The 24,984-nt window shown below is 45.6% G+C and overlaps 1 protein-coding gene across 4 annotated transcripts in view; it reads right to left on the bottom strand.

Annotated features, from left to right (window-relative positions):
- Window positions 1–18,884: 18,884 nt before the first annotated feature.
- PROSER2 (proline and serine rich 2) overlaps window positions 18,885–24,984 on the bottom strand; it is a 32,472-nt gene continuing 26,372 nt past the window's right edge. For all 4 annotated transcript variants that reach the window (XM_044995126.1, XM_044995134.1, XM_044995108.1 and 1 more), the window contains 2 exons: window positions 24,016–24,268; window positions 18,885–22,764 (listed from right to left, as the gene is read on the bottom strand). In XM_044995126.1, coding sequence (XP_044851061.1) covers window positions 21,758–22,764; window positions 24,016–24,268 — 1,260 coding nt within the window. In that variant the 3' untranslated portion in view covers window positions 18,885–21,757. The remainder of the gene's footprint in view (window positions 22,765–24,015; window positions 24,269–24,984) is intronic.

Genomic DNA, 24,984 nt, shown 5'->3' with positions numbered 1-24,984 from the left:
GGCTCCACTGGTTCATTGCGGCAATGTTCTGTTTAATTAAAATAGGAACATGCTTGGCTTTGTAAGTAAAGTTAGTGCTGCTGAAAGGTGCTGCACTGACAGCCCTAGGGAATGAAGTCTCTGGTTTATTTCCACTGCAGGGGCAGTGGTAATGCAAGCTTCCCCAGGCTGCCCAATCCATGGACCTCAGCTGTGAGCTGGAGGGGAGGCATCATTTCCAAGGGTGAGTGATTAATACTCCACACCCATTCTATTCTGAGCACCTCTGAAGTTGCCAACAAGGAGCGGACATTAGTTGTAACCATAGTGGTGTTAGTGATGAGGACACATGTCCCCTGGGACCGCAAAATTCCTTATACATGGGTCACTGAACAGCCATCACGTATATCTGGTAATTGCTTACACAGTCACTGTACTTCCATCAGTTCTGAAGATAGAGCTAAATAAAAGCTTGGTTGATGGATATACTTACTACATACTGTCCATAGCAAGTGACATCACTTTATTAAGATTCCCCCCACACCCTTTGAAATACTGAAAGTGTACACTGAGTAACTGAATGAATAATGAAAACAATGTGAAACCAAAACTTCTCCTTGATGAGGAATATTCTCTACATATCTTGCATTTTCCTTTGAACAGCTGGCATCCTTAAATTGTTCACAGATATTTCTTCCACCCTTCAAGAAACACTCATCTGAGATGACACTTGACTGTCGCTTCCCAGAACTTGACACTAAATATACATTTCTAACCAGACTTGGGTAGCTCTGAACCTATAAATAGGAAGCTATTTGCGAAGATACCAAACAACTGCATTCATGTCAAAACATTTACTCATATTGTCTGAATTGTGAAATTTAAAAATACCAAGCCCATACTATAGGGGAAAAGTTGGTGACAGACTTGAAGGTGGCAATTTTGCAACAAAAAAATCTTCAAAAACAGACTCCAAAGAGAGACTGCTGAACTTGAATTAATATGCAAATTAGATACAATTAACTTAGGTTTAAACAGAGACTGGGAATGGTTGGGTCATTACACTTATTGATTCTATTTCCCTATGTTAAGTTCTCCTCACACCTTCTATGGGTCATCTCAATTATCACTTCAAAGGTTTTTTTTCTCCTGACGATAGCACATCTCAATTGATTGGACTCTTCCAGTTGGTATGCATACTTCCACCTTTTCATGTTCTCTGTATGTATAAATATCTCCTGTCTGTGTGTTCCATTCTATGCAGCTGAAGAAGTGAGCTGTAGCCCACGAAAGCTTATGCTGAAATAAATTTGTTAGTCTCTAAGGTACCACGAGTACTCCTGTTCTTTTTGCGGATACAGACTAACACGGCTGCTACTCTGAAACCTATTATTCAGCTGTGATTGAATAATATTGTTTAAATCAAAACCTTCCTTCTTTTCCCTCCCTTAAGTGAGTCAAGGAGCAATGAATGAAAAAAAAATCTTGTAGGACAAAAAAGAATGGTGTCACTATTCATTGAGTACTTAGTTCTGTTACATGACTTGTAGGAAAGGTATGTCTGTCATGTCCCTGAGTTGTCTTTACCTTTGTCCAGTACTGTACTAAAAAATAATGGATTGCCTGCCCTTCAGCTTGAAATCTTCCCTCTACAGCAGTGGTCCCCAACCTTTTTCATCTGGCGGGCGCCAGACAATGAGCCATGGAGGACCGTGGTGGCAGACGAGCATCTGCTGAAATTCCGACAACAAGCAGCAACATCAATAGGTGTCACCACCGAAATGCTGCCGACAACGTCATCCAGAGGCATCACCCCCAAAAATCGGCGGCATTTCGGTGGCGATGCCTCTGGATGATGGAGCTTGTTGGCGGCATTTTGGCGTATGCTTGTCCACCGGCCAGTACGCGGGCACAGTTAGACACCCCGGTGGGCGCCACGTTGGGGACCCCTGCTCTATAGAATGGGTCAAAACATTTGGCAGACTTAAGTCTTCCCACATCATTTCTCTTAATATCTCAACCTCATAGGACCACCTCAATGCTGCATTTACAGCACTAACAGATTTTGTAGCCCTAATTCACCACCAGTGGATGCTGTAGAGTCAACACGGCTCAGATGTTGTTTATCATTGTGCGATCTACCATCAGAAGCAGCTATCGGACTGACCTGGTTATAACCATCACCACATTTTTCATGTGGCCATCTCAATTCGTACAGAATTTAAGATTTTGTTTTGAACAATTATATTTCTAGCCTCTGTGATGGTAGTATTTCGAGTGTGAATGAATGCAGTGCTATCTCCGTGACAGTCTTCAACAGTCTTTTAGGCTGTGGCTACAGTACACAGCTTTTAGTGACATGGTGGTGTCGTCACAGCTGTGCCACTAAAAGCCATGCAGTGTAGCCACTGTTTGTTGGCTCTCCTGCCAACAAAAAACTTCCACCCCCAACAAGGAGCATTTGCGTTGTCGGGGGAAGAGCGCTCCTGCCGACAAAGTGCTGTTCACACTGGCGCTTGTGATTGGCAAAACTTTTGTCTTTCGGGGACGGTGGGGGGTTAACACCTCTGAAAGACAAACATTTTGTAGTTCAATTGCCAGTGTAGACATAGCCTTAGAAGGGTGATTTTTTTGACATTTTTATACCAGCAAAAGTCATAGTGAGAGACAGTTATACAGGCAAACGTGCTTTTTGTAGCTTATTTTGTTTGAGGCACTGACATAAGAAAGCACATTTTTGCTGGGAGAAGCTGCATCTACGCGACACTGGCAAACCTTTTCTAATGTAGACTAACCCTTAAACCCCTTCTCAAGTGACAAGCTGGAAGAATGTGTTCCAGTGTTACCTTCCTAAAGGTATGTCTGCACTGCACTGCAAGCCATGGGTTAGTGGCATACGTGCCAACTTTCTCCGGCACTGGTGAGTGCCTGTGCCCCCCACCCCTGGCCCTGCCTCGACTCCACCCTTTCCCCACCCCTGGTCCCACCCGCATTCCACCCCCATCCCCAAAGTCCCTGCTCTAACTCCACCCTCTCCCTGCCCCATTGGATCCCTGCCCCAAATCCCCACCCCGGCCCCGCCTCTTCCCCCAGCATGCCATGTTCCCCCTCCCTCCCTGCCCTGCTGGGAGGGAGGGGGAGAAGCAGGATGCGGTGGTGCGCTCACGGAGGAGGCGGAGGGGAGGTAAGCTGGAGCAGGGGGGCGGAGCGGGGAGCTGCCGGTGGGTGCTGAGTACCCACCAATTTTTTTCTGTGGGTGCTCCAGCCCCAGAGCACCCACAGAGTCGGCGCCTATGGTTAGTGGGACATGAGTCAGCCAGCTGACCTGTGTTAGGGATCCCAGGACTTGGGTGTCTATACTGTATTTAAACCTTGTGACGTTAATACTGTTCTAACCTGTGCTCGAACTTAGGGCTCTGGCATCCACCCTGCAATGCGCAGACCTGAGTCCAAGTAACCATATCCAGAGTCCCTAGCGCCACCACCACCATTGTTGGGACAGAGAAAACTAAGGAAGTTGTCCCATGGAATTGTGGAATACGTCCAAATGACTCCTAGGACCTGAGTCAAGCGGGGCTGTGGCTACATTGCAAAGCAATAGGGCTCGGATCCTGGGTCCCAGCTTGACTCGAGCTCGGATCCTCCAGCCCTGCAGTGTCCTGGGACCCTGGATTAATGCAACTGCAATGTAGACGCAAGAGAGGGGGTTAACCTTGAGCCCGGGCTCAAGCATGGGCCTACTTTGCAGTGTAGACATACCCTAAGGGTGGGGGCAGTAAAATATAGCCTGCCCTTCCCACTTACTTGTGGAATCTTTACTCAAACCACAAACATTTCTTTAAAATATTGCTTGTACTTTATACCTGAGGAACTTTCTACATATTCATTAATTTCACCCTGGCCAACTTTCCTGTGAGGAGGGTGTTATTTTCAGTTTTACACATGAAGAAACTGAGGTGCCCTGTTGCTGGTGATTTCTGATGATAGTGAATGAAAACTTTCTGTAACAATGCTGAAAATAGTTTTCTTGAGATTTAGGCCAGCTCTATACTATAAACATTTGCTGGTCTAGTAATGGTACTTAGGGATACAATTGCGTTTTTGCAACATTTTTATATCGACAAAAGCCCAGTGCTTTTGCTGGTATTGCTCATTTCAGTCAGGGAAAGCTTTATCCCAAAAGCTTGTCCATACTACAGGTCCACGTCCCATTGGGTTGGATGGGCCAATTTTTTTCACGCTCCAAGCCAACATAGCCATGCTGGCAAAGCTTTGTAGTGTAGACTGAGCCCTAATGTACACTTGGCTTTAGTAGACTTTGTCCAAGATTTACATGACCCAGTCAGTTCCTGTCCATATTATGCATTACACACAGAATATTGCACGTTCTAACTCTGTTGTCACTGGATCCCCTTGAGTATATAGGCAAGTGACAATCCAGAATTGCTTCAGCTTGTTAATGGACTTTCACTCCTCTTTATCTTGAAGTTTCATTCTTTCTAATCAGGGTCCAACGTGCTAATTGCTTTGGAATGCAGCTTTTGTCACTTATCTGGCAAGCAGCATTCCAAGTGTATTATGAAGGCCTATTTCTATACAGCCTTCCACCTTATTGCACTTTATAAATATTAAGTAGTATATATGTTAAGGAAATTCATAAGCTGCACTGGTGTATGTCCTACCTTGTACCACCATAGCGTGTCTAAGGTATAATCTAGACACAGTTTTGTTCTGGTTTAACTATTTTGATTAGAGGCATGATTATGATGGGATTAGTTATAGTGGTACAACCCCTAGTGTGGATGGAGTTATACTGGTATTGCTTATTCCCCTTCCCCTATGGGAACAGTGTTACCTGTATATTGGTATAACTGCACCTTTATAGTGATATAAGTTCATCCAGGGTAGGGATTGTACTGCCTTATTATATTGGAATAGTTAAAGTGGTCAGACTCCTGCATGTGGGCAAAGCCTATATTAGGAGCTTGCACATCTCTGGAGTGGATTTCCCTAATGTGGACAGGGCCTAAGGACTCATCTATGCAGGGGAAATTATTGGCATAATTATACCGGCATAATTACACACTATAATTATACCAATAGAACTATACAGGTGTAATTACACCAGTATAATTATGCCAGTAGATTTCCCTATGTAAAGAAGCCCTGAGACCAAAATTTTCAAGGGTCCACCCTGGCCTCAATTCCATAATACGTAGAGTGGGCAGATGGTTGCTCCCACTCAGAGTCCCACTGACATCTGTGAGGCTCTGTGCGGATGGAGCAGTCAGCCCACATGTTACAGATTGGCCTAGTAGCAGATGCTTCACTTTGGGTGCCCGACTTGGGACACCTCAGGCCTAACTTTCAGAGGTGCTGAGGACCTGCAGCGCCCTTTGATTTCACTGCAGCACAGGAAAAAAGACACCAAAACATCTACTCTAATCACGTCTGATTTTGCAGTGTCTTAGCCCCCCGCATCTCCACCTGGCAAAAGGGAAAGTCAATATGAGTTGACAACTAGCTTTGGCTTCCCAGAATTCTCTGGGAGAGCTTTCCGTAGACTCACATTCCAGGCTGGCATTCTGCTCTGTTCACATGGGCCTCCCCTTTGGGTTATGTAATCACCGATTAGTCACTTAAAGCATTCATTCTAGTCAGTATGAGTTGGCCTTGTTTCATCTCCAAGGGGAAAAAATAAAAAAAAAGCAACAAAAATGTGGCTGTGCGAGTTATCACATAATTGCACCAGTGTCTGCCTATGACTCAACAACAAAGCCAGGAGAAAATAACTCTGCAGGCTTGGTCCATCAGCAGGGCTCTTCATTCCGTTTGAAATCAAGCACTCTGTGACTGCTGGTTCCTCCCCCCTGCTGCCGGACTTCTAATAACATTCCATTGATGTCTCAGGACATACCGGGCACCTAGTGCATTCAGCAGTACGACAGATGTATTCTTACCTCGACCTCCCTGAAAAGGTTCAGCAGGGGTCAGGCAGCTAAATGGCTTAGTTGGTGACATCCGTGAATGAAAAATGTGTTTGCGGCTACATTCATTGTGTTTTATGCTCTTGTGAGCTTGTAACTAAATTACCCCATCTGAACAGCAATGTGTAAAATGACGCAGGAATATTCCACTGGGCCTAGCAAATCTTTGAGGAACAAAATCCATTTCCTATACTCACGCTCATGTTTTGTTGCAGCTCATGAAGCGCTGGGTGGATCGTTGGTATTGAGCTGCAAAACCACACTCGTCTTTTATAAGAACCAATGTAGAAAAAAATTTAAGTGTCTTTATACTATTTTGCATTCTTTCCTGCGTCTGCATGGAAATGATTTAGATAGACTGATAATTCTTTCTCTTTCTGGGCTGAAATCCTGACCCCAGTGAAGTCAATCCCAAAACTACTATTAACTTCAATGGGCCATGATTTCACCCATGATATATAAGGTGGTCACTGTATGCCACCATTTATCCTAGGAGCCCTTCGCAGGCAATACTTATGCAGCTTCGTAACATAGAATCATAGAATCATAGAACTTAAGATCAGAAGGGACCATTATGATCATCTAGTCTGACCTCCCGCAAAATGCAGGCCACAAAAGCTGACCCATACTTGTGAGGTATGTAGAGGATCAAAAAGGATCACATTACCCGCCATGAAATGCAACCACCTCTGATGTGGAAGATGACAACTGTTTTTTGAATGCAAAGCAGTTGTGTATCTCGTGTGTCCATGTCCCAAAACTTCTTAACGGTGTTGTAATATCACCTCACATTTAATATAATACAGGTTAATAAAGGTTGGCTAAAGGGCAGAAAGCAATCTGTGCAAAAACTTTGTACACCAACTAATAAAGCATTTGTCCAGCTCCTTCAGACAATGTATTTGGCACTACTATTAAATTAATCTGACTGTCATAATTATATACAGCTCGTATCGTGGTAGCCTCTAAATGGCTATTGATCTGAACTGAATCCTAGAGAGAACTGATAGAACCCCTGGTTAATCAGGTTGGCCAAGGTGCACTTTATGGAGTTTTCAGCTTTTCTTTTTTTTCTGTTATGGGAAACTCTGCTTTGTGGGGGGAGAGGGATAGATTCCCTCCCCCCCTTTTGTAACATGCTGGTGGGAAAGCTTTTTCCAAAAGGAACGACTTGCAGCTAAATTGGTCAGACTGGATTATTAAATCCCCTCTGGAAATTCAGTCAGGGTGTGCCAATAATATTTTAGTTCCTAGTATCTCCTGCAGCAGCCTTTCTTTTCCATCGGAAAGTTGATGCACATGAACCCATGACGTGGCTTTTGTGCCCACAAACTCTCCCATGCTACAGGGCACAGGTGCGTGACATGTGCCTTGGCCTATCAGTGATGATCATTAGCATTTGGTTTTAACTGAATTAAAAATGAAAACACCTCTTGTGCATAACTGGCATATAAAAAACCAGCAGAATGAGTTACCCATATCACCTGATGCTTACAGCAAGGGGCATTTTCTCCTCTCTCATGATGTCAGAAGCAAAGCCCATGAATTTATTCCTAGGGTATACAGTATCAGCACATACTCTTCACTCCACAGAACATATTCCAACCTCAGTCTCACTAGAAAATCTCTCCTATCATAAATGGAAAATTAAACCTAATCAGGTTTAAACCTATTTAGGAAGACAGGAAATATCCAGATGTAATTAAATTTCTCAGAAAGCCTAAGGACCATGATGATGATCCAGTTCTCTTCCTTCCCCTCCTCCCCGCCCTGGCAGAAACTTGTGTATTGGAAACAGAAATGTGCTGACAACTATTTCCTAATAATTTCCCTCTTGCTGTGACAGTTTCTATGAAATACTCCTGCTCCCCTCTGTGTCATTCCTCTTCAGAAACATCAGGTGGTTTATCTGCATTGCCCAATCAGGGTAAACAACTCAGAGCCCAAATTTTCAGGCTGCTGTTTCCTCCTAGGCAGGCAGTAAATAATAAAGGTTAGAGAGATTAAATATTAGAGAGGAAGGATAATCCAGTGTTAAGGGACTTGGGAGACCACGGTTCAGTGCTCTTTTCCACAGATTTCCAATGGGCCTTCGGCAAGTCACTTTCTGCCTTAGGTCCCCATATGCCTCAATTCCCTATCTGTAAAATGGGGATAACAGCACTGTCTTGCCTACCAGGTTGTTGAATATAAATGCATTAACGATTGTGAGGTGCTCAGATACTAAGTAATGGAGGGCCATATAAGCATCTTAGATAAATAAAACTTACAAAAGCGTCTACTTTATGAGGTTCTCGAAGTACTTTAGAACATGACTTCAGCTGCCCAAAGCCTTAGGCAAGTAACAAACTATTTCCATTTTATGGATGGGGAAACTGAGGCATGGTGTAGTTAAGTGACTTGCCCAAGGTTGCACAGGAAGTGCGTGGCAGAGCTGAGAGCAGGGCTAGGACTGTGGCTATTAGCCCATGCTGTCACTGGCACGTTAGCACCTGGAGGGCATACACAAGTGCTTGTGGTACCTACAGATCATATGGTGGTGGAGTTGCTAAACTGGGGCCTCCTTAGGAACAATGGGAGCACTGTATTATGTATGGTAATCACAAGGTAAGAGCCCGGAAGGAATCAGTGGGGAGGGTACCGCTGAAATGAACTGTGGCTTAACAAGCTTCTAGCTTGTCAATATTCCAGCTAAATTGAGATGTTCGATAACAGCATTTGGTGTCTTGGTGCTGCTTGCTGCCTGCCTGGGTAGAAACTGGCACTCACTGGTTGATCAAATCCACAGAGGCCAATCTTCACAAATCGAATACAGACACATTTTTAGTGGGGATCTTACTCTTTTGATGTGGGCCATGCACATACCTAGTACTAGATGGATTCAGAATTTACTTTCAAATGGGACTTACTCCCACTAAAAAGTGCCCTTTGTAATGTATATTGATCCTAGCGAGACCAGGTGGGTGAGGTAATATATTTTATTGGACCCACTTCTGCAGGTAAAAGAGACAAGCTTTCAAGCTTACACAGAGTTGGAGAAGAGCTCTGCGTAAGCATGTAAAGTGTGTCTCTGGTACTAACAGAAGTGGGTCCACTAAAAAATATTACCTCACCCACCTTGTCTCTCTAATATCCTGGGGCCAGCATAGCTTAGGGTGACCAGACAGCAAATGTGAAAAATCGGGACAGGGGTGGAGGGGTAGTAGGAGCCTATATAAGAAAAAGACCCCAAAATCGGGACTGTCCCTATAAAATTAGGACATCTGGTCACCCTAGCATAGCTACAACAACACTGCAACGCTATATTGGTCGGACACTAAGTGTAGTTCCTTAGTAGACCAGTGCTGTGGCGTCTGTGTGAGCCCCTCCCGTTACCTCAGAAAGTTAAGGTATGAGCACCACTTGACCTTCATCACAGCAAGGACTGAAACAAAACGTAAGTGCTCCCTTCACATACCCATGGGCGGCGGGTGAACTGCCCCACCGGGGAGGCTAGTCCCAGGCCCGGCTCTGCTGCTTCTGTCCAAGCGGCCAGAGGAGCCCTGGCCTGCCCGCATCAGCTGACCCAAGCATCAGCCCGAGCACAGGGCCGCCGGCCAACCCGAGCCACCCTGGGCAGCCCCAGCCTCTGGCTGCCGGATGGAGCAGAGCGCCCGCTGGTTTCAGAGGAGAGGGGGAGCGAGGGTGGGGCCACATCCTAGGTTAGGGGAGGCTTAGCCTCCCCTGGCCTACGATACCCACTGCCCATGCACATACTGCTGCTGATTTTGGCACTTAACCCCTTCCTGAGGGTCACAGTCATACTATACAGCCCCTACAAATACAAATTACTGCGCTGTTGTCATGTAATTTAAAAAATGGCTAATAGTTTATGTGGCTATTTCAAAAATCCACGGTTACCCTCCGAGATAAAGGCATAGCACATACTAGGGCTAGGAAAGTGAAGTTGGCTGCTCTGTCTAGACTACCAACCAGGCTCTTACTACTCAGAGCATCTGTTTAATCCTCAACCACCACAGGCTCCTTTTTGCTGCTCTTTATTTTATAGGTAGTAAGTGGGAGGCGGTAGCTGTGACCTGATGGAAAGTCTGAAGACTGGGGCGTAACTGCTAATCCTATTACCAAAAATAACCTTTCCTTCCAGTTCCCTAGAGGTAAGCACACATCTGACAATTCAGTGAGTGTTCCCCTGGGGCATGCCAGCTGCTGCCTAGGGAAGGCACGTCCTGCTTCGGGAGGGGTCACCCTGAGCACGGAAGGGAGAGCCCAGTTCTGAGAAATGCTTTACAAATTCCAAGAGGGCACGCACATGAAAGATGAGGTGGTCTGTTTGGCAGGGCCTGGGTCTGAATCCCTCAGAGCTCTGCCTTATACCAGGGAAAGAGGGAGAAAATATTCCTACTGGGAGCCAGTTCTGTGATGAAAACACCCTCGAACCTATGACTAATCGTAGTGTAGGAAATGCTTTAAAAATGTGGCTTTGTCAACAGTATTAAACAAAGGGCCAAATTCACAGGGGATGTGTGAGGAAATGTAAATTAGACTCTCTTGCACTCAGACTCTTTTTAACCAGAATAGTTAAATGAGCACACCCTGGAGAGTGGAGGAATAAGCTATACCAGTATGAAATTATACAAACACTAGCTCAACAAGCCCTTAGTAAGTCTGTCTAATGTTTAAACAGGTATAAGTTAAATACTAAGAAGGTAAACATTATGGCAGGGGCACCTTTAACGTACACTTCCTTGCTGTAGTCCTTTCTCCTGTTTGAGGCTCATCAACTTAGGCCTGGTCTACACTTAGAACTAATTGCTATGTCAGTCAGTGGTGTGAAGAAACCCACACTTCCTAGTGATATAGCTATGCCAACAAACTCCCCAGCTGTAGAAAGAGAGCTTCTTTTGGCATAGCTACCATCACATGGAGAGAGTGTATTACTGCACTGGCAGAATACCACCTCCTTTTGTTGGCGTATGCTGCGTCTACACTAAGGGGCTATGCCAACATAGGCTCTGTAGTGTAGACCTAGCCTTAGACTCCTTACCACTATAAGGCCTTGTCTACACTTGATGTTTAGTCACCAGTGTTGTTGCACCATTGCAACCTCCTACCATAGACAAGATTTATATCTGTGCATCATGACCTATGCGGTTTCAAACAGAGTAAACTGGACTGGTGCCAATAGTGCTGTACCAGTGTAAACAGAGCCTATGCTAATGGTTGGCACTAATGCAGCTGCAGCCAGGACTAGAATCCCAGCATATACAACGTGGACCAAATTCAGAGTTAATGGGTAAGGTGAGGTTGTAAGATACACATTGGTAAGAGGGAGTGAGTCCAAGGTATTGTAACATACACATTTGGGTCGGGCAGAAAACGTTAAGTTACATCAATTTAGACGCTTTGCTGAACTCGTCCCACAGTTTCACATCCCCTACCTTCTTTTATAAGCCAGTATGTACAGTACCAAACCACACGTATGGGGCTAGGCTACACGTCATTCAAAACAAAAGGTGTTAGCAAGCCATGGGTGTTGTTGCAGCATGAAATATACTTGAGGATTCTGAAACTAAAGGCTTTGTTTTGTAGATGTCTCCGGGACAGGGCATGAGCAATGACTCAAAGCAGTTCTTTAGCGCTGCTGACGCTTGATACTCTGTTTGATCCGGGGTAGCACACTTTCCATGATAGCCTTGTTCTTTTTCTGCCAACAATAACGATGGCTTTAACGAGACAGCCAACGAATGTGTTTTGCAATTTCCACCTGGGTGAATTCAGTTATGAAACATTTCCAGTTCATCGAGGAGCGCTGCAAATTACAGTCGTGCTGTTTGTGCTTCTAGCGTCAGAGAGCATCAGACAGTTGTGTTGAAAATATCTTCTGCATTTCATTCCTCCTAGAGGGTGAGTGAGGGCCATTCTCAGTGTAGAAAGAAGTTGCGTGTTGTTAAGATTGGAAGACCTCAGTGTATCTGGCTTTCTCGCTCGCCAGTACTGAGGGACTTCAGGCGTCTACAACAATCATATAGGCAGTTAAGAACATTAAAACTTATTCCTGCTCTGTTTTGACCAGGCTCACCTGAGGCTGGGGGCCATATCTAAGGCCATTTGTGTACAGCACTATAAGCATTCATGGTATTTAGAGCCCCTGAGCCAGTAATGAGTTCTGTGCAGGTCGACACCCTGAGGTGCAGAGCCCATTAAAATTAATGGGCCCCAGTTGGAGATGCACCCTGTAGGGAACTAACTCATTGCAGGAGCAGAATGAGTGAGAATAAAATTAGTGATAGCGCAGTCTCCTGCCGACCATGTTCTTTCATGGTATACATGATGTCTGTATTTGGCTGTTCTCTTGTTCATAATCAAATCTATCATCTTGATACTATTTATAGAGTATGGTGGGAATAAAACATTTCAAAGGATGCTGATTAAGCCCCACTGTGGTCAAACAATACACTTAGTGTGTGTGAAACTGAGTCATACACTTTGTCAGTACATTATACACTGCAGTCTGCAAAGGAGTGTCACAGTCGCACTGTTCAAAGGTTTTGTTCCATATACGTGCTACATTAACTGCATAACATTAATGTGAACCCTCTTGCTTGAGACATTACAAACCAATCTGCATACATTCAGTGGCAGATTAACGCATGGGCCCATGGGGCCGTGCCCAGGGGCTTTGTTATTTTGGGGTCCCCTTGCAGGAGCACTGGAACCTGGATAGAAATGGAGGGGCCACCGGTGCCGGAACTGTAGCCCTGCTCCTCCTCAACCCCACCCCGGGGTCCTGCCCCCCCCCGGCCAGGCGGGACGCTGGAGCTGGGCTGTAGTAAAAGCCACTCAGAGAGGCTGGGCCACTGTAGGGAGCCCCAGATCCTCCACCTGCCCTAGGTGGGAGAGCTGGGATGCCCGAGATCAGCCCCTGGCATGTGTTCCCCTCCCCGCCGGGGCACGCTGCCCAGGGCTGGTGGAGGCTCCGTGAATAGGTGGGGGGGGGTTGCACTTTTTCAAGCAGCTGCAGGGCAGCTATGGCAGTGGCGGGGTGTTGGAAGGAGGCGCGGGGGCTGGTTTCCATGGTGACTGTGTCAACAACCCCCACACCATGCCTGCGCCTGGCCTCAGCCCCTTTGCCTGGGTAAGGCCCCAGGGCTTGTGCAGAGCCACCATGGGCAGGTAGCACAGGTGCTGGGTGGTTGTGGGCAGTAGGAGCTGGAGCCCCGTCCAGCAGATCCTGCGCTGCGGGGAGCCTTGCTATGGGCCAGCTCAGGGCCCATCCCCCTCCGGCAGGGCACGGTGGCCACTCTCGGGCAGAGGGGTAACTGAAGGGCTGGGGCTCCCCTGTTAAACCAGCCCATCCCCTCCCCACAACACCAGCAGCTCAGGTACCACTCCAGGCAGGGGGACAGAGCCGGTGAGCCAGGGGAACTGGCTTCAGCACATGCCTGTATGTGTGTACAGGCCTGCCCCACCATGCTGTGTCCCCCCCTGCCCCAGCCCCTGCCAAATATAGCAGTGAAACTACACCTATGGGTCTGGCCAGGGCGCAGGGAAGGCGATGGGGGCAGGGCCCCACGGTAAGAGGGGCTTGGAGGGCCCAAATATTCTTTGTGCCCAGGGCCCCAATAAATCGTAATCGGCCTCTGCATACATTACTAAAAAGAGTTCAGGGACTAGTCCTTGGTTGCAGGGGTGGCAGGTTTTTGGTGGTGCCCAGAATGGGTCCAGGTCGTTTCCCACCCCTGGCACCTTGTAAGCTGATTGATATATATATATATTTTTTTAAATCATGTAAAAATGGACTAGAAACAATAGGTGTTTAAGTGTTTCCCTATATTGCACAATGTGTGGGCGGGGATGAGGGCTCTGGCTGGGGGTGGTGAGGGCTCTGGGGTGGGGCTAGCGATGAGGGGTTTGGGGTATGGGCGGGGGCTCAGGGCTAGAGAGAGGGCTGGGGTGTGGGGATGAGGGCTTCAAGGTGGGGCCAGGGATGAGGGGATGTAGGAGGGGGCTCAGGAGTGGGGCAGATAGCTGGGATGGGGTGGCTCTGGGGTGGGGCTGGGGATGAGGGGTTTGGGGCATGGGAGGGGGCTCGAGGCTAGGGCAGAAGGTTGGGATGCAGGGGTAAGGGCTGTGGGGTGGGGATGAGGGGTTCAGGAGGGGGCTTAGGGCTGGGGCAGATAGTTGGGGTGGGAGAGGGCTCTGGCTAGGGGTGTGGGCTCTGGGGTGGGGCCAGGGGTGAAGAGTTTGAGGTACAGGCAGGCTGCCCCCGCCCCCCATCACTGCACATGCTCCTAAGGCCCCTCTCAGTCCCGGGGGGTTACACTCCCCGGAGCAAGAACTCGTCATTAAAACACAAGAGCAACAAGCGTTCAGAGGGAAAAACCAACAATCAACAAACTTTTCCCCACCCTCAACTCTGGAGAGAGATCGGGGGGGGGGGGGGGGGTCATGCTGCACCCCAGGGGAAGCCCTGAAAGGAGCTGTTCATGTGCAGGAGGTGCAGGGAGAAGTCCTGCTGCCCCATGGCCAGCAGGAGGCAACACTGCGCCCAGGGAGACAGAGGGGAAAGAAGCCGGCTCAGCGGTGGGGTGGGCAGAGGAGGAAGCGGGGTGTGTGTGTGTGTGTGTGTGTGTGTCAGAGTGCTCTGGCTACAGCCACAAAGGGAAACTAGCAAAAGAAAAAGCTCAAATCAGGCTGAGCAGCCACCTGGGGCTCCCTGAGCTGCTGCAGTCACTCACTCACTCCTCTGACCCACCACCCAAATGCCTCAGCCGCTCCCTTTTGTAGCTAGCAGCGAGGGAGCGCAGCGTGGAGTGGCAGGGCAGTCGCTCGCTGCCCTGGGCCTAGGCAGAGATGCTTCGGGGGGAAGGCGCGTGAGGCAGCAGGCGGGCCGGGGGAGAGACCCGGCCCCAAACATTGGTGGAGCGGGGCCCCCGTACGCTGAATATTGCTGGAGCACAGGCCTCACAGGCTCATATAACTCACTGCCCCTGCTTGGTAAAATGGGTCTGATAACCACCCGTGTTGTTCCCATCCTTCACCACCTCCATTAATTGAGGGTCTAAGCCACCTTTCATTGAAGGCAATATTTTAATTCTCATTGGCCACAGGGGTGCAGGATAGAGCCATTATCCCATATCATCACTGTGCATGACTCTTCATGGTACCTCCCCCCTCCCCCCACAAAAATGCAGGCCCTTGTCTGGAGTTGCTTACACTATGAATTCAATATAAGCAACGTGGGACAGTGTAGGAGCGTAAGTACATATCACTGCTGCAATCCTTATTAGGGCTATAATGCACTGCTCTCTCTCCGCATTTCCTTACTGTGCTAGGTGTGTTTGAAATGATGACTGGGGTGAAAGGCAGCCTCAGTGCAGTGAGGAAGATCGTTTGGATCATACTGATATAAAGATTGTAGAGCTCAAAAATTACCCTAGGCAGTTATTATAAAGCAGCACAAGTCCACTGGAGTGCAATAGGGCTCTGCTAGTTGCAACAGCTGAATGCCCAGCTCATAATTTCCTTACTGTTTGTCTGCTGGGGATGAGGGAGGAAGCTAGTCCCACAGATTGTTGCTATGTTTGGTTTCCTCAGTATCTATCCTGCCATTGAATTTTTCTACTTTAAATGAAAAGTCATCTTTTTCCCCATGACCTGATAACGCCTTTGCTAGGAAGAAGCAAAGAGAATTAATTTCTTTCGGGAAGGTGCAGGAGGGAAGAGTTTACATAGGATAACAAAAGTAGCACAGCTGCTGCAATTTGATTTTTTTAGGGCAGATACTCAGTATTGTTGCCCTTTCTGACCCAAGCAACTAGTCAAATTTCAGGGCTTGAGGGATGTTTCAGTTGGAAGTAGAAATAGATGGAATCTGGTAGGCAGCATAACATGGATGCCAGCTTGCTGGCAGGGTCACCAGTGAAGTAGGGTCATTGATTTGGGTTAGATGTATTCCTGGAGGTTTCATCACATGACAATCTTTAATTGAAGATTAAGCTTTAATTCCTGGAGACGCTAAGACAATCCTGGAGGGCTGGCAACCTTGTAAAGTGCTGCTCATTTGAACACGAGGAACCAAGAACAAAATAAGCACTTTAAACTAACAGCCCAAGCCTCTCGCTTTAGCTTTCCCAGGGTCACACTGTGCTCAGAGGCTACTCCTTGGCTTTCTTGCCTCTTCCACTTACTCAGGGTGTGTTTGTTGTTTTTTACAACACCCCACACTCCCCTATGGAAGGCCCCTGCCCACTTGGTCCTAATTTCTGGGCAGACTCTACTTCTACTAGACTCTGGGTGTGCATGCACCTGAGCATGCAGGTGCATCTATTTAACTTTCTTAAATGAAGGGCATGTTCGCCTCTCAATTTGAGCACTGTTTTACCTCAACCCCAACACAATTTCATCCAGCTCATAACAGTAAATTTCCTCTGTTCACCTGAAATGTCAGGTGATGACAACACACGCAGCTGAAAATTAAGATAGGAATCTCTCTCAACTTTCAGTGCCCACAGCACTCTGAGCTGGTGCTGTTGACAACCGCCTGTGACCAGAGTGACTTAGATACAGTTCAACTGTGCTGGGAAAGGGAGGTGGGCTAAGAGAAGACTGAGACAGGCTAGTACTCAACAGTAAAATAAAGTTCTGATTTAAAATGGTTCAAGACAAGTGTTAAACTTTATTTTGCCCAAACCGTTATTTAAACTGGTCAAAGTGACAGTATACTGTGAAAAAATGATGCCTTCATTCATGCTTCATCAGCTACTAGAACCCAAAGAGCAGTTACAATACATCTCACAGCTGCATCCATGTCCCTGTAGTGTTTCTAGTGTAGACATAGCCCGAGTTAGACTGATGCCAGCTGTAAACCCCCCATTATGCTGCTGGAGCGTAAAGGGGGGCTTAGGCCAGGTCACCATACAAAAGTTGTACCACTGTAAGGAAGCTATGCTGCCATAATATAATTGCATCCACTCTAGGGGTTGTACCAGTGTAACTTTAAGGGGTGGGGTGGCGTGGGGGGGGAGAACTAACCAAAATAGTTATACTTGTACAAAACCTGTGTGCAGATCAGGCCTTAAAGCCTAAGTGAGGCCAGGTTTACATCTTAAAACTTAAGTCAACCTAGCTCCCTTGCTCAGGGGTTTGAAAATTGTCTCAGGATGTGAGGTTTAAGTCAAACTAAGCGCCACTGTAGAGACTGCTAGGTTGACAGAAGAACTCTACCACCCTAGCTCCTGCCTCTTGGAGAGGTGGATTTACTGCACTGCCAGAAGAACCCCTTCCGTCGCTGCAGTGAGGGGCTACAGTACAGCAGCAGCTGTGCCGCTGTAGTGTTTCTAGCATGAACACACCCAAAGGATTAACCCCTTTAACACAGACACGTGGTGCATAGCCTGCAATTTTTAATAGGTCCCTATAACCATACAATTAAAATGTCAAGGCCAAAATAAATGTGTCAGCCACTCTGCATAGACTAAAGCACCCAAGTTAGTGGCTTGATTTTCAGTTGTACTGTAAACCAGCAGCTCCCACGAGCTTTGATGTGAGTGTAGGGTGACTAGATGTCATGATTTTATAGGGACAGTCCTGATATTTGGGGCTTTTCCTTATATAGACTTCTATTAACCCCCCACCTCCTGTCCTGATTTTTCACACTTGCTGTCTGGTCACCCTATCTGAGCAGCAGATACATGGCACCTGTGCAAATGAAACAACTGGTTTAGGCATCTAAACAGAGTTGGGGGGGACTTACTTTAAGAACCCATATTTGACATTCTTGGCGACGGCATCAATCTGAAAAGCAATTTCAAATGAAAGCTTCAGCTTTAAACTACAACACAAATAGAACCTAATTTTTTTAAAGAAGTTGAGTTTAACCCTTTTATTCAACCACAGAAACTCTAACCTGGGCTGGACATACAACTTTAAGGTTTTCCTGTCAGAAAATTCTCATTCCTGCATTTAATCGAGATACAAGTATCCAAGTGAAAGGGAAGAGAAGCAGTTAAAAAACCCCACAACTAGGAAGAACACTGAGCATATTACTGGACAAATCTTCTGTACAGGAACTCTGTCCTGCATGAGGAGAAAAATGAAGATGCCCTCTTCTAGGTGTATGCCTCCAGGGTTATGCTTGCTTCCTACAATACAGGCAGCACAACCCTGCAAACATGGAGATGTTGCGAGGAGTTTATACAGGAAATAATTTCCTAAAGAGGGGTGTTAAGTTTATTACAATAGCAAAGTGGTGGGAAAAGGCGAGGACTTCTGTTTGCTCATTACAATACACAAAGGGTGCTGGTCTGGCCCAAAGGATATTACCCCAAAGGCAAGGATGCAGATATCTCCTTATGAAATGAGTGCTAGATTTTGAATGCACAGCATTGTTTTCTTTACATTTGTGGCTCTCTGAGTACTAGAATTGGGATGAGTCAGGGAAAGCTTAATTCATGTCAGCAGTTTAAGGACACAACCGGTGCCTGCCGATTGTGGGGCAGCATAGTGGGGGCAGCTGGCTTCAGCCCCATGCTCAGTACAAGCCAAGCAGCAAATCTAGGGGTGAGGGGGCACATGATCCTGGAGGCCCCTCCACGTCTCCCCCACTGCACTTAAAATTTAGATCAACCTAGCTTCTTACCCCTGTGGTAGTTACAGCTAAGTCAACAGAAGAATTCCTCTGTCAACCTAACTACCACCACATGGAGAGATGGATTAACTTCAGTGACAAAGAAACGCCTTCCACTGCTTTAGGATGCACCCCTGGCACAGGTGGCAGAGCTGCAGCTGTGACATCGTAGCTCCTGTAGGATAGACATGGCCTCAGTCATTTCATCTTAGAAAGAAAGGAGTCAGGTGCTGCTGGATGATGAAGAGTTTGAAAGAAAAAAAAATCCACTTTCCATCCTCTACTGGTCATTGGGTTTTATCCTAGTTAGTTTAATCAGCTGATTCATTATGGTTTTCAGAACAGATATTTATGCAAGACAAACTACCACCTTAAAATAAAACCCCAACATTTACATACACAGTAACATGATACACAACAGAGTTTGCATTAATATACAAGTTATTTCATTAGCAGCTATAATAAACTTCACATATAGTACATGGCTTTACTTTCTACAGTTTTAGGCACACTGGAGAGGTTTTATCAATGGGGTAATAGGTATGTTAGCATACCAAAATAAATACACTGGCCCACACACCCTCAGCTGGTGTATTTTTAGAATTATGCCAATTCACACCAGCTGAGGATTCCACCCTAATTGAAGAATGAAAGGACAAGGTAACACTCAAGATTTTGGGATCTCTTACACCTTCAAGATATTAAAAACCTTATTCACTTTTAAATGTTATGATTTTACTAATCTACTGAAATTCAGCTTCACTCAGAGAAATACTTGGATAAAGCAAAATGCTTTTTTAAATTAAGAGGGTGATCTCACCTGTAAAAAAAAAATTTAAGCACAAGATCAATACTTGTTACTGTTGAGAGAAACGTGATAAAATGTGAAGATGCTTTATACAGGTTTGGCATTTGTAGTGTTTCTTTACTAGGATTCAAAAGTTTGATGTATAAAAACTGTGGAACACTTAAATTTGATTTGAAATAAAAAATGGTTAAGATTATAGGTTTAATGAATTACCCTCACTTAGGCTCATATTCAGGACAGCACTTAAGCACTTATTTAAGTCCCAAGCACATGCTTAAATACCGTCCTGAATTGGGACCAGATTCTCAGATCCTGCAAAGCACTTAAATACATGCTGAAAGTTCAGCACGTAACTAGTCACGTATTGAACTAAGCTCGTGCCTAAGTGCTTTGCTTGCTTGAAGAATAGTCAGTCTATTTAAAAAATTACTTACATACATCTGTTACAACAGGGAACATGATCTTTCAAATCAAAGTATTAAAAGTCTGAAGAAATAATCCCTCATTTAAATAATAAAACTAGCCAGATTCCATAACATATACAATTATAAAAACTGATTAAATACTAATTTTAAAAAAAGGATTTTATAACTTATGAGGCAGGTAAACGATTCTGAAAAGATTTTCCTTCACAAAAGCTTCATTTATAAATTCTACTCAAAGTTTTAAGCAACACTTTCTATCAAGGAAATACAGAAACATATTTATCACAGTTGTCAGAACTTTTATAATAGAGGGTATGTTAGTCTCTATTGTAACCACTCCTCTTATTTTCCAAGATTTATAACTCAGCCATTAAAAAAAAAAAGCTACAGGCTACATAAAAGTGTGTGAGAGGGAGACTGGGTTTATGTTCCCCTTTAGGAGAAATTAAAAGTTTTGGGCCTCTTACAAATGTACAAAAATAAAGATGAGTAAATAGAGTCAGATACTGTGTCATTAGATTCCAAACTAGCTTCTATTCTTAAAGTATTTTGGGATACGTATGGAAGGAGAAAATGAGTTACCGGTATTTTGTTTAGGAAGAGTAACTTTGCCATATGGGACATAAATCCCTTCTAACATTTAAAAATAAATATTTTCACACCGCCTTTAAACTCTATCTGCTGGGCACAGGAAAGTGGCAACTGGACAGAGTTTTGGAAGTCTCCATGTGTTGGTAAATACAAGTGCCTTTAATTCTGTTTAATGTACAAGGATTCTGGTTATAACTTTGGTGGTGCATTAGCAGGATAGGCTGATTTTTGCCAAGAAAGGTACATCTCTGAATTGGGAATTAGGGCTCTCAACACACTATAGGGATGAGCACAGGAAAGACTCAGGAAAAAAAAAAGTGGTCAGTTAATAAAAACAACAGTACTGAGCCACAGCTGCTCAGTGGAGTTGAACTACTGTTTCAGAACAATGAAGTTTCCTCCACTGAACTCTTGTTTAAAATAAGACATTAAACGGAAGGCTCTGAGTACAAAGTTAACTTGTTCCTATGGCTTCTCTGGTCATCATTTCTGGTATATAAAGGTTTAGCTTCCTGATTGTCAAGTTACTCTTTGGCTGTCAGAGGAACACGATGAACACACTGCATTTATCCTTGAGAGCTAGCTGGTACCTTTCACTGTACACCCAATAAATCGCTAGATGCTCGAGAAGCAACTGCTTAGGAGGAGAGGTGACATTCAAATTAAGTGGCAGAACAATTCAGTTACCCATTCCAAGCCTGGGCCTCTATGTCCGAGAGAAGGCCAAACAGGAAACCACCCTCTGTACAGAGGCACAAGTCAGAGACATGCTTGAGCTGAGATTTTGGGCAGAGAGTGAGGAGAAGGAAGATTCCAACACCTGTTATGTATCGATGAAGGCAGAGCTGGGTAATAAAATATCATAGGAAAGAAAAGTCATGGAATTTTGTGAGATAGGTTGAAGACTTCAGTTATATCATACACACACACACAGGGAACTCTTTTTTGGCTTCAGAATGGTACAACATAAGGAAAATCCTCCATTTGATTTGTCATCTACGTACAATAAAAAAATACTGCACAGAACACTTCATTAATGCAATGCCCTCTGCTACAGCCAGGACTTTAGAAAGAAAGACTGCACAAGTCACTGATCAGATGGGTAACTTAGTGGGATGTAGTGGTGAACCCACTGCAGACTCTCTGGGGTGCGACTCTTGGTGTGAAGACAGCAAGTCCCTGCGATTGTACAATATTTAGTACCTACTGGGGTTGCAGGAGCAGAGAACTGCCCCTTGTTCTCCCAGTTTCCTTTTACACCTGTTCCTGTTTGACTGCTCCAAACACAAAGCCAATCCATTCGCTTGCCCCCAGGTGTCAGGATGGTCCTGTCAGATTTTCACATCGTCTCTTTCAGCAGCCCCAGTTTCCGAAGAGCCTCTTTCCTGGCTTCTTCCGTTGAGCCTCGGCCGGAAAACTGTACTGTTATCCCCTGGGGTCGAAATCCCGAAGGTCTAGGCAGTGAGCCTGACCTCTTTCTCATCTCCAGATTTAAGTCAGGCTGCCCATGGTCATAAAAGCTTTTGGCAACATTCTGTTGAGCCACCTTGTCCCTGGTGAGAGCTGTGTCTGGTTTGATCTTCACGGTCTTGCCCACAGGAAGGAAAGGGCTGGGATCGCATTTTAAGGTTGCGTGGATATTTTGATACCCATTAGGAACAGTCTCTCCCTGTTCTTCCTGCAAGTCCTGTATCTTGTGTGTGTTTGGGGCACGATATTGTTGGATCAGACTTGGCCTTCCCTTTGCCAGGCCTAGTTTCGTCAGAGCGTCGTATCGTGTTTGCTCAGAAGTTAGATCTCTTAAGGAGGAGCTTCTGCTGCGAACCAAGACCTCATTCTTCTGCCACCTCTCTTCTATTTCAGCTGTCCCAAAGGCTGCTCCGTTCATGTTGGCCAGTACCTGGGCCTTGCGCACCTGAACATTGACTGCTGCCTTAGAGATAGTTTGGTTGAATTCCTTCCCACCTGCATTGGTTATATTGATATTACTTGGAAACCGGTAGGATTTGGGTGCAGGCAGCGGAGGGTGCTTAAGGGCTGGGAAACAGTCTCCATTCTGCACCGAGGCTTCTCTCCTCTCCACAGGCTTCCCCTCCTTGGGGGAAGTGGGAGAGCATGTCCTTGTCTCATCTTGCTTCTCGGACATTTTCTGAGCCAAGATAAGTGGAGTAGGGATGGCATGATGAAGCTTGGGGTGCTGCACGGGGTATGGAGCAAGAACTTTCTCATCGCTCATCAGTGGAGGAGCTGAAGGGTGGCTTGGGGGAGCATCGGGAGGTGGAATCTTCTCAGGAAGCTCATTGCCCTCTGGCATAGGACCATCTGTTCTCCTGGCAGCCTCTGACACTTAAAAAAACAAATGGAATCTCGTTAGGTCCCTGCACAGAGTAGAACACAAGGCTTCCTTTCACTAGTATTGGCCTCTCCCACCACAACGCCCCTTTCCCCCAACTTTTCACTTGAATAAGAAGTTGGAACTTGAGTAGCTTAATGTCTCCTCCAGCAACAAACTAATGCCTCTGCTTAGACACTGTCTGTGATGGGTTTGATACAATCCTTCCTTCTGCTAATCCAGTATTCCCATATCTGCCTGATGTACATGCAGTGTTTCAGCAGTCTTCTCCTTTTCCTCTATTTCTTGCGTTTGTGCCCTTTCTCGGTTACTGTGACCAGAGGGGAAAGAAACGTGTAAAACCCAAGTAGCGCATTTGCTAATGGGCAAGTCCTCCTATTCTGCAGAGAGTCTGGAGAAACTGGCTGTGTGTAGGGATCAGGAGGCCACCCTCCATGGGCACCACCGACCCATGTGACTTCACTGACCAAACCCCACCACATTCCTCTAATCCCTCACGGTGGCTCCACTACCACTATTGATTCACAAGATGGCTGTCCACAGAAGTGTGGGCTAGAGGTGGATAAAGGAACAGGTGCATGAACAAATATACTTGTTACAGTCATTGTCATGGATTTCACTCCTATTGCTCATTGAAGCAACTTCATTACACTTTTATTTTGTTAGTGCCCTGGTGTTTTTTGTTGGTTTTTTTTTTGGGGTGGGGGGCACAAGAGAGGAACAACAGTCATAATTCAGCACCTGAACAACTAAATTAAGGAAACTAATAATGTGGAGTTACTAAGCCACGTGGGTGGTACTCGGAGACTACCTGTGCCTCCTGAGAGTGGTGGGGACACAACCCCGGAACAGCTCGAGTCACACCCATCAAGGAGTCCCCACTCTTGGAATATAGTGTGCCCCTCCCTCCTCCTGGATAGCAGAGGTCCTGCCCTGCAGCTTCCAGCTGATTCTCCTGCCTGTCTCTCCTGCTGGCTCAGCTGCCTTCCAGGAAGGAAGGCCAAGCTGCACCATGTGACCAAGCAATCTGGGGGGCACAGGACCCTGCATGTTGCACTCCATGAATCACCTTGGTTGGTACTGGCACACAAACTTCCCCTACAACAGGGAGGGCCATGGTGAACAATCTGCTTTTTAACAGTATGATTCAACAAATTCAGAACAAGAGGTATGTCTTAGAACTTCTGTATCCTGAGTAACAGATTTGCTTCAATGTACATACACTAGAAGCGGTCACACTTTACCTGGTGCTACTTCTCTGTTCAGAGTACACTTGTGATCACTGTTTTCAGGGGTTGATTGCACCAAGTCAATGATCTCTTCAGATTCTGAATGGCTGGAAGCATTTTCATCCGTTGATCTTGGGGAGTGACAGTGGATACTGCTGTCATGTAGGACCTGTTCTTCCAAGTCATCTTCTAAAGAATCAATGGTTTCTTCAAAAAACAGGAGAACATCCTTCTCCTCATGGGTTAGGTATTGGAGACTTTCATCATCCTACAGTTAGAGAAAAGAGAGTCTTAAAAGTGAAGACAACAACAAATGCTAGTTGTCTAGGATTTTGCAAAGACTGGCTAACTGTGAATAATAGAACACAAATGCAGCACCTGTTTTAATAAAAAGAGCACGATCCTAACAATTACTATCTTATCAGAAACTTCCAACCTTAATAAACTGACATACTAAGGGGGAAAAAAAAAGTCTAAATAGCTATAACAAACACTGAATATATTTAGGCAATATGGGTTGATAGAGCATAAGTCTTGACTGGAAAGTTTTTGCTTTTTTGACAGAACTTCAAAGTTATTAAAAACAAAGGATGACATAGCCACTGCTGTTATACCCTATTTTAGCAGAGCATATTAAAAAAAATAAATCTCACTTGCTCTGGTGGAGAATGGATACTATAGAGTAGTGGCTTGTGTTTTCACAAATGTTCAGTGCTTGAGCGTCTCATGCAAGACAGACTAAAGTGCCTGATTTTCAGAAGAGTTAAGTCATATTGGGCTTCCAAAATAGTCATTTTGGTCACTGTATTGAGTTGGGGGAAAAACAAGAAGATGGGGGTACAGCGATGTGCAGAGACAAACCCTTCATAAACCAACTATCTACAAATTGTTAATAACAAGGATGAAGGGGCATGAGAATTTTTTTCATTTTTTTTTTTTTAAAGAAATAGGGAAATTTAGAATAAATATCAGGAAATGCTTCCT

The sequence above is a fragment of the Mauremys mutica genome, chromosome 1, assembly GCF_020497125.1.
Source record: "Mauremys mutica isolate MM-2020 ecotype Southern chromosome 1, ASM2049712v1, whole genome shotgun sequence".
Lineage (NCBI taxonomy): Eukaryota > Metazoa > Chordata > Testudines > Geoemydidae > Mauremys > Mauremys mutica.
Note: the sequence above shows the minus strand (reverse complement) of the source record. Positions and strands in the feature narration are given on the sequence as shown.